General features: G+C 43.9%; 1 protein-coding gene across 1 annotated transcript; it reads left to right on the forward strand.

Moving 5' to 3' along the window:
* The first annotated feature begins 364 nt into the window (after positions 1 to 364).
* On the forward strand, positions 365 to 9244 carry PSMD10 (proteasome 26S subunit, non-ATPase 10). The gene is made up of 5 exons (XM_079961779.1): positions 365 to 529; positions 3413 to 3511; positions 5987 to 6133; positions 6218 to 6384; positions 8362 to 9244. Exons 1-5 carry the CDS (start codon positions 413 to 415, stop codon positions 8513 to 8515), a joined length of 684 nt encoding a protein of 227 aa, XP_079817905.1. The 5' UTR covers positions 365 to 412; the 3' UTR covers positions 8516 to 9244.
* The last annotated feature ends 1130 nt before the right edge of the window (positions 9245 to 10374 follow it).

Below are 10374 nucleotides of genomic sequence, written 5' to 3' on the forward strand. Positions count from 1 at the left end.
GCGGAGCACGCCGGGAGCTGCAGTCCAGCGGCCTCGTCGGCCAAGCCGGAGTCCTTTACTCTCCCTTCCCACCTCCCAGTACTACAACTCCCGTCGGCCCTCCTTGCAGAGTCGCCTCACCGCGGCCGCCTCCTGCGCATGCGCAGCCGCTCACAAAAAAAACCCCAAAAAAACAACCCCACAAGAGACCCCGCACGCCCCTGAACCCTGGGAGTTGAGAGAGCGCGGAGGAGGAGGAGACGGCGGAGGGGGCGGGGAGAGAGCGAGGATTGGCTGTCTGTCCCCGAAGCCTCTCTGCGGATTGGCTGCAGAAGGAGGAGAGGGAGTCTTCGCCCACTTGGCTTTGAAGGCAGAGTGTGTGCGTTGTGGTGGGGGAAGGAGAGGGCCCGGTTTCGAGCTGTTGGCTTCCAGCATGGAGGGCGGGTCTGTGTCCAACGTGGAGGTTTGTAACTTGGCTTACACGGGGCGGCTGGAGGAGCTGAAGGAGCGGCTGAGCGCCAACCGGAGCTTGGCGGAGCGCGCGGACCAGGTTGGCATGGCAACCGGAGGGGGGCGTGGTTAATTGTCTGTGAGTCGGGGGGCTGCCAGGGCTCCTCTTCTGAGGCAGTGTGGTATAGTGGTTAAAGTGGAAACCCGGAGACCTGGGTTCAGCAGATCCCCACTCGGCTGTGAGGCTTCCCCTCTTTCTCAGCTTGGTCTACCTCACAGGGTCTCTGTGAAGCTGAAAAGGGGAGGGAGAAACCTACGCAGGGCGTCTTTTGAGTTCCTTGAAATAAAAGTTTGGCAGATCTGCCCCCGGGACAGGTTCAAGACGTTACTATTAACATATAACAATTTGGCACCAGTTTAACCACGATATCGCCTTACCCCCGCATGTTCCCACAGTACCGCATAATTGACGTTAGTGCAGATGCCACATAAATACCCTTTCAGCATTTGTTAGTACAGTACTCAGTCGTTTAGTTACTGTGGTAACTTTGGAAGTCTCTGCCTATTGAGCTCAAGCAGGTGCCTTCACTGTACTCTTTTCGGTGTCTGCTAAAAGCATCCTTGTTCAGACAAAGCTTCGCAGATGCTTAGAAAGTTGAGCTAATTCTAATCTGTTCTTGTATTTTTAATTTTTGTATGTTTTGAAGTAGGGTTGTGGATTTTACTTGATTTTAGTGCTTTAGCGTTTGCTTTGAGGTTTTAATAATCAAGCGAAATATAAAATTTATGAATTTAACAACAACAACAACAACAACAACAACAACAACAACAACAACAATAATATAAAGGCCTTAAACCCAGCCATGTTATTCTATGCCATCGAGGGTGCTTTACTGTTTTTTCTGTGTTTTGTGTTTTGTATATGTTTTCAAGTCCTTGAAAAGTGCACCAACCACCCTGGTATTTTCACATGTGGAATAGTAGAGAAATTCCAACAAATAAATAATCAAGCTGGGGCCAGCAACACAATGTTTTAGTTTAGCATGTTCCTGTTCAGGGTACCAGCCAGTTCAGCACCCTGACTATGAGGATGCTCCATAACATTCCCATCATTGGTGTACAGTATTCTAGTTTTCTCTGACCAAGCTGCGGGGGGCAGTGGAGGACAGGAGTGCCTGGCGTTCTCTGGTCCATGGGGTCACGAAGAGTCGGACACGACTAAACGACTAAACAACAACAACAATTCTAGTTTTCTCTCCCAAAAGCCAGCCAGTATTCTGTGGCCACTGAGCATGCTTAGTCCTCATTGGCTATTTCAAGGGGTTCGTACCCTCATTGTGTTCCTGGCTCTCCCCCGCCAATATATACATATATATATTTGAGATAGTTATATATTGCTTTTCAGAAGAACCTCACAAAGTTTTTCACAAGACCTCACAAAGTTTTTCACAAGACCATATGTTTTATAATAAAACAGAAAGATGAAAGGGTGGAGCTTTTTAAAATCTAGTTTTTCGCATACACATTCTTTATTGCAGTCCAAAGACTCACAAAAACAGTTTTAAAAGTGCAATAAATCTAGTTTTTGTATTCTTGCAAACTTTGGGGTCTCCTCAAGCTCCCTGATTCATCCCTTTTTTTCCTTGGAAGGTGCTGTTTTGCCTACATAAGGATTAGCTATCAGGGAATGAGTTTCCAATTAGAATATAGCAGGGATAGGAAACCTTTATCATTTTAGATGTTGTTGCCTTCAAACTGCCATCCTGTCTGATTATTGGCCATGTTGGCTAAGACGGATGGGAAATGAAGTCTCATGCCACCTGGAGGTTGCCCAGTCCTGATATAAATGGCATAGATAAATACAGTTCCTAACATTAAAGAACAGCAGGGTTTATTTCTGCTTGGGAAGCACATAGACACATATGTCTGTGATTCCGAAACTCTTCCCCATAACTCTTACTAGAGGGGAGAAAGGGTGCTCTGTTTACTAATTCAGTTGAGAATGGGATACAGTACATACCTGGCAGATGTTTAAATCTGTAAGATTGCCAGATGCCAGGGTTTCAGCTTCTTAAAAGAAGAAAAATGACACTGTAAAATACAGGTAGCTGATTTATTGTGATGTGGGTGTTTTTGGACTTCAGCCCACTTCATTAGATGCATAAAGGGTTTTTTCCTCAGGTGGCAGAGGGCAAGCGTACCAATTAGGAGAGTGAAAATATATCTGCCAACGGAAAATAGCACAATATGCACCTGATGACACACCATGCACCCTGAAAGCTTATTTTACAATATGTTTGTTTATTTTTAAAGACATCACAAAGTTATTTGTCCATAGCTGCAAAAAGAATAAACATAGCTACACCTCTAGAAGTAGCTTGGGGTGGTGTTAAATTTCAGGGTGAAAATTCCAAAAATCAATGTTGCATCATGCTGCACTTAAATGCATTTTTTGTATATAATGATATACCTGAGAGCACGTTCCCAGTAACTATGAAGATTTTGCTACATGAATCTTGACCACCCATTGGGGTGGGGGCAGTTTGAGTGCTCTTCTAAGTGCCTGGGGCACTGTCTGGAGAATGAAATGGCCTCTGGGAACATACAAATTTGCCATTATTGTTCTTACTGTTAAATGACTTTCTGCTTGTATAAAGGAGTATCTATCCTTTTTAATTTTCATCGTTCTAGTTCATTCTGAATGTTCTGTTAATGCGTCTTTCTAAATAAGGCCACAAAAGTTACTAGTCTGCAAATAATCATAATCATAATAATTGTGGCCTGCTGGGAGCTGACAGAAGAAGAATGGAGAGCTTTGTCACTCCTTCAGCAATCTGCCGCCTGTCTGTACTGGGTGTAATGCTCTGTCCTTTCTCCTCCAACCCACCCCCATGCCTTCATGCAGTGCCCTCTTGCTTGTGGATACTAGATGTGTTCTTAAATACAAGGTTGTACTAATGCTTATTTGTGTTTTGTGTTTTAGGATAACAGGACAGCCCTACACTGGGCATGTTCAGCTGGGCATGCAGACATTGTCGACTTTTTACTAAGTCTGGGAGTGCATGTTAATGACAAAGATGATGTAAGTTCTGGACTTATTTTTCAGAAAGTGCTTAGGCAGGATCTTGCATGTATAGTTCAGAGGTATATAGTTCAGAGATGGGAACCTCCATCCCACAGACCAGAGGTTCCAGCTTTGCTCACAAGGCCACTCACCTGACCGTTAGCTGACATCCCTAGAAATGTCAGCTGATGGGTAGGAGAACAGGAGTTAAATTTTGCATTAGCTGTGTGCCCTCTTCCCAGGGAACAGGATTGCACAGCCAAGTTAGCAGGATTTTATGAGCAGATTTAAAGCCCTTTGCAAAAGTGCTGTTTGCTCAGCTCAAACTGCCCACTCACTTAATGGACAAAGATGAGATGCTTTAATCAACACTTATGCAAGGCACTTTAAAGCAGCTCCATGTTCTCATTTCATGATAAAACCCCAGCGCTAAGCAGGTTCTTATTATTATCTTTCATTTCACTTCTATACCGCTTTATATTTTAAGGGGGGAAAGCTAAAAGCACTTTACAACTCATTAAAACATCAAATAAAACAATCCAGTGTAAAACATTACTAAAGAAAGTCAGATATAAAATATACATTCAAAGCAACATAATTAACAGGAGACTAAAATGTTATCTTAAACATTCCAATAGAAAACATTACTTCAAGGAAGTCAGGTGTAAAATTCACATTTAAAAAAGCATAATTAACAAAAGAATAAAATATTAAGCACAGAACATATCTGCTGCTGTTGCTGCCAGTTTTGCCAATTCTGGCTAGTGGTGACTGGAAATTCAGGCGATGTCCTGGTTCTGCACTAAGAGACAGCCAGGATGGTCTCAGTGGTTCACACGCACCACATCCCCTTAGTCTGGCTATGTGAGAAAGTTCTCCGCAGGGAGCTTTCTCAGACACCCTACCCAGCTGCTTGACTGCACATGCAGCAGGCAACAAGGTGCTGCTAACAGGAGAGTTTCTTCCCCTTTGGACAGAAATTAAAAACTTGCCTTTAGCACTTTGCTGCCTCCCAGATGCTTCAAAGTCCTGACTTCATCATTTGTGACATTAAGTGATTGGTGGGTCATGCCCTCCTCTCAGACTAGGCCTGCAAGGCAAATCTTAATTAGGAACTGGTCTATGAAGCTAAGAAGATTCCCCACTGCTGATATAGTTCCTAATGCTGCTGGAGTTGTTACCAACTACTCTCACGTGTTAAAGAAGAATTAGTGATACACAGAGGTGGGATGTGTGCTGGTTTGTTATCTTTGGCTGCTGTTCTCAACATGAGATGAGGGGTTGGTTTTTTTACGGAATTCTGGGGCCCTTTTGAGCTGGCACAGCCCTTGTGTGAGGTAAATTTCTGAGCCCCTTCTCCTCAGTTTAAAAGTTCTCATGTGAAATTGAAATGAAGACTGTATGGCTTCCAAAAAGAAATTTTAGAATTGGTGAACCATTCAGTCTTCGGCTACACCTGAAGGAAGGCATAGTTGCTTCTCTTCACTGCTGAAGAAGCCAGGCTGAGCTGGTTTGAAAAGAAAGCTGCAACATTATCATGACTTCTTCTGTGATCCAAAATCACATAAAGTCGCCGTATAGCTGTGGAAGGCCCAATACAGTGGTACCTCAGGTTACATACGCTTCAGGTTACATACACTTCAGGTTACAGACTCCGCTAACCGAGAAATAGTACCTTGGGTTAAGAACTTTGCTTCAGGATGAGAACAGAAATCATGCGGCGGCGCAGCAGCAGCAGGAACCCCCATTATCTAAAGTGGTGCTTCAGGTTAAGAACAGTTTCAGCTTAAGTATGGACCTCCAGAATGAATTAAGTACTTAACCCGAGGTACCACTTTAGAAGAGGCTCAGAAATATAGTGGTGCTCTAGAAAGAGCTAATTCGGGGAGGTAGGTGGCAACCAGAACTAGGGAGCCTGGTCCTTTCCTTATTGGCTATTTAATAGCATGTGATGGCAGTTGTATAAATGTTGAATGGTGGGCCATATTCCACTTTAATGACCAAAGCTACCTGCTATTGAGTAAGTTCTTACTGAAGTTAAGCAAGTTTATTTATGGAAGAGATGGGGAACCTGTAGCCTTCCAGATGTTTAGGACTCCAGCCCCAAGCAGCATAGCCAATGATCAGCTGTAATCCAACAGCATCTGGAGGTACAGATGTGCCCCATCCCTATTTTACAGTATTTTCATAGGGGATAAATTTTGTTAAAACCTTGCCATGGTTGTGTAGTATTGGATTTTCTTCCTAACAGAGCTTGAAAGTTTGGTTGTACAATGTCTTAACGGTCCCTGGTGACTAAAAACCATGAGCCAGCAAGTCTTTTGTTTAGAGAGGAAACTGAGCACTCCCTATAAGCCAACCCTAGCTTCCATGTTATCACCGATGCAGAGGTCTGGGGTACTTTCCTCACGACAGAAGTCTTTCTACCTGCCCTGCTTCTGTGAATTGTAAAGCTTATAGTATACTATGCCTTGTTTTCTTTTCACTCCTCAGGCAGGCTGGAGTCCTCTGCATATTGCTGCATCTGCTGGCCGAGATGAAATTGTGAAAACTCTCATTAGGAAAGGTGCTCAGGTGAATGCTGTCAATCAGAATGGCTGCACGCCTCTGCATTATGCAGCATCCAAAAATAGGCAGGAGGTAAGATTTCACTTGCTTCCTCACCTTCTCATTGCTCAACACAAAGCAGCCTGTTTGGTAACCTTTGTCTTTCCCCACTCATAGATTGCACTAATGCTGTTGGAGAATAGCGCTAATCCAGATGCAAAAGATCACTTGGCATCTACTCCACTACACAGAGCAGCATCCAAAGGAAACCTGAAAATGATACAAATTCTTTTGAAGTACAAAGCTTCTGCCAATCTACAGGATTCAGAGGGAAACACAGCTCTGTAAGAACTAACGTATTTGTGGTAGATTTTGCCCTAGTTTGTTTGAACCATACTTTTCAAGTTCATTGATATTAATACTTCTTTACTTAGCACAAACTATTCTCTAATGTTGAGAGTTTTCATTTAACAGGCTCAGTAACTTTTTTTTAAACAATTCAAACTGAGCTTCTTGGGATTCTACAAGAGAGGCTGTATTCTAAGATGTATGGTGCAGAAACATCCACACCATAGCTGTCAACTGTCCCTTATTTGGCGGGAAACTCCCTTATCCCAGCACCGTTTCCCGCTGCTGTCCCGGATTGATGATGTCCCTTAAATTTCCCGGGTTTCATGCTCGCCCGGCTCCGGAGGGAAGCAGCATCTCGGGGTCCTCCGCCTCAGGCCGTGTCTCCGTCTCTCCCTTTCCCCCCTCAGGGGCGCGTCGTGAGGAGATGGGTGGCGGCGGGCGGGCAGGCAGCCCCTCTCTTCCTATACTTCCGCCGCGCTGCCCGGGGAATCTGGAGGCGGTGGCGGTGGCTGAGGAGGCAGCCTGAGGGAGGAGGAAGAGGAGGGACGCAGAAGGGCAGCACTTCAGCAGCCGCTGTGGCACCACAACCGTCTCATGCCGGGCTCGCAGGCAGCGTAGGCGAGAGTCTCCCTCTCTCCCTCCATCCCTCCCTCCCTCCCTCTCTCTTGGGCGGGGAAGGGCCGATGGAACTCCTTGTGCCCGGATGACGGCAGCCCCAATGTGCTGCTTAGCTTACCCTCCAACCAGTGCAGCATCTTAATGTAGTGATTTCCCCCTCTGCATCCCTTTGCTGGGTTGCTGCACTGTGGGAACCACTGCTTGAGGCTTTGTTTGGCTGCTTTGTTTGGTTGACTAAAATCCCTTATTTTGGCTGCTGATCCCTTATTTTCAAGGCTGCTGGTCCCTTATTTTCAAGGCTGCTGGTCCCTTATTTTCAAATCTGTAAGTTGACAGCTATGATCCACACAGATTTTACGCAGCCTAATCCCAAACATAAATCCCACTGAGTTCAGTCCCATTGATTCTTTAGTAAATGCATGTGGGATTGTAGTGAGGAGCCTGGTGTTAGGTATGTTTATTTAAGATATGCATCCTACCAAGCTACTTAACTTCCAAGTAAGTGCACCCTGTTGCAGTTCTAGCCTTGGTTGAGATTTTGCATCAAATTATGATTTTGAGTAACAGTAGTTTGAAATCAAACCATGGCTTGTATGTCCAGGTGAACAACAGGCTAACTGTGAGTTAAAGCTGTTTATGACTATAATCCTAACGCTATTCACCTGGGTTTACACTGTCAGTTGCTTTTGTTTTCTGTCATCAGTTTCGTGACATCCTCTTACCGCAGTAGCATCTAGAGGTGGAACAATTGCTGTAACTATCATGTCAATTCAGATATTGTGCCAAACTACAGTGGTGCCTCGCAAGACGAAATTAATCCGTTCCGTGAGGCTCTTCATCTAGCGGTTTTTTCGTCTTGCGAAGCAAGCCCATTGACAGCTTAGCGGATTAGCGGTTTAGCGGCTTTTAGCGGATCAGCTGATAAGCGGCTTAGCGGATCAGCTGATAAGCGGCTTAGGGCTTAGGAAAAGGGGGGGGGAGGGGAAAACCCCCGCAGGAACTCGCAAGACATTTTCGTCTTGCGAAGCAAGCCCATAGGGAAATTCGTTTTGCGAAGCGCCTCCAAAACGGAAAACCCTTTCGTCTAGCGGGTTTTCTGTCTTGCGAGGCGTTCGTCTTGCGGGGCACCACTGTATAGTGAATGGTGGTTCAGCGTGATCTTGGTTTAGCATAGTGTCTGAATTGAGCCTTAAACACCTTGATGTAAATGATGTGATTTCACAGGGGGACAGGGGTTAGTTCAGGCCTACTTTTAAAATAGGTGGGGCCTACAAAGAAATACGGGCTGACAGCTCATTACTGCCTTGTCATGTGTCTCTAGCATAGTTGGTAATTTTTCATCTTATTTACAGCCATTTAGCCTGTGATGAAGAGAGAGCAGATGAAGCTAAACTACTAGTGTCTCACGGAGCAAGCATATACATTGAGAACAAAGAAGACAAGACTCCACTGCAAGTTGCAAAAGGTGGCCTGGGTTCCATACTAAGGAGGCTAGTTGAAGGCTAGCTGTGTCAGTCAAATTGAATTCCATTCTTCGTGAAAGTACTGAAGACTTTTCACTGTCTTTAGGTTGGCTTTAACAGTCACAACTTGAATTTTTATTGTACTGCATCAATTACACTTCTCTACATTTTCCATGGCCAAACAAAACTTTATAATTTTTTGTTGCTAAGTTTATTGTTGCTTAAAAAAAATTTAAAGCCCTGCTTTTCCTATAGAAAGAATCTATCTTTCTATACAGGTTCTAACGATCTTTTTAAATACATTTGCTTGTAAAGGAACAGTATTCAATATTTCCTCAAGGCAGTTCTTGTTAACTAAGTTTATTACTCAGTTCAAGTGTCATCATGGTTGTGTGAAATAAAATTTGGGGAAGGAGAATGACGACTGTGTAAAAGTAGTTTGCTTTTTGTATGTCTCCTTGGAATTCTTATTTACAGAAACCTGTTGGTTCAACCTTATACCCAGTATAGGGAGAGTGTTGTAGGAATGGAGCATTGTGGGAAGGCAGTGGGCTTAATTCAGCTAAAGCGATTATAGACATAGTAAGGCTGTAAACAAAAATAGTCAAGTGCTGTGGCACCTTAACAGATTAAAAGGGTTGCTCTGCCATGAACTTGTGTAGACAACTGTCAATCTCAGTAGGCTGCTTCTTAAACAAAATATGTTTGTTTAAAATGTTGCTAAGTAACAGCTATAAAGAGAACAAATAAATCCCAATTTTTGCAGTAAGAACATTTGGCCAAGTTGGATTTGTTTCTCCTCTTCCTCTTCTCCCTTCCCAAGGGTGGTGTTGAGCTGTGTGGCTTAATGCAAACAGCTTTATACAACTGGAATGATTTCTTATGCCCTAAGCTACTTATAATAAAATATTACTTGCTCCTTAGATCAGTTCAGTTCAGTCCTTCATAAGGTGCACAAAAAGTCTTCCAATGTCATAGAACCTGTGGGAAAAGGCTGTTGCTTTTGGTGTAATAGACACACCTAGTGTACTCCTACAGAAATCTTAAGCTACAGGGACACCAATTATTACCAAAAAGTTTCGTATTCTGATAGTATTGGTCGATGGACTGTTCTGTAACTATCATCATGTGAATCTAAGTTAATTTTTTCTCTGGTGGCACATGCCATGACTGCTCTTAGTTCCAAGGCTGATAAAATGCAAAGTTGTTTTTCGCTCACTTTTTCATAACTATTAGTATTATATAACATACTACATTGCTAATAGGACTGAGGCATTTCAGAGCACACATTTTGCATTCAGAAGGCCTCAGGTTCAGTTCCTAGTGTCTCCGGTGTTTTAATTTTTTCATGCATAAGGTACTTTGAAAGACCTCTGCCTTTAACACTGGAGAATTGGTGCCTGTGGAAGAGTTAGCAACATGTATGGATATAGAACACAGCAGTAGGGGATTTGTAAGCCTGTGAAAGAGCACTGCACTTGGGCATTGCTGTTTCTTTTATCTCTGCCCCTTCCCTCTTTGGCTGTATTCCAGGCCATAAGCCTTACCCTTTGATTGCTGGGCCCACCAGACACATGGACTCTTGGAGGTGGGTTTTCATGTTGCAAATTGGGGTTCCCGTGCTTGAGCAGTTAGAGACCACTCCCGTAGAAAGTCCTCTGCTAAATGGATAAATAGCCTGACCTTGCATAAGGCTGCTTCCTGTGTTCTGTTATAGGCTGCCTTTCCCTATACCTTTTTTAAGTTATGCAGCTGGAGCTTGTATATCACTTTTTCTCATAAGCCCTGGTCTCATCATTGCTCCCAGTATTTTGGAATCACGAACAGCAGCATTGCATCAATAGACTTTCAAGTAATTTTGTAGAGAGAACCCACCCACACCCACCCCATGCATGTGGAGCT

Source organism: Podarcis cretensis, assembly GCF_951804945.1.
Source record: "Podarcis cretensis genome assembly, chromosome: Z".
NCBI classification, from domain to species: domain Eukaryota; kingdom Metazoa; phylum Chordata; class Lepidosauria; order Squamata; family Lacertidae; genus Podarcis; species Podarcis cretensis.

What these genes read in the sequence shown, in the direction of transcription:
- PSMD10 (XM_079961779.1), top strand. Translation starts at nt 413, where the DNA reads ATGGAGGGCGGGTCTGTGTCCAACGTGGAGGTTTGTAACTTGGCTTAC. An exon ending in TGGCGGAGCGCGCGGACCAG is followed by an intron (nt 530 to 3,412) that starts GTTGGCATGGCA and finishes TTTGTGTTTTAG; the next exon opens with GATAACAGGACAGCCCTACA. An exon ending in ATGTTAATGACAAAGATGAT is followed by an intron (nt 3,512 to 5,986) that starts GTAAGTTCTGGA and finishes TTCACTCCTCAG; the next exon opens with GCAGGCTGGAGTCCTCTGCA.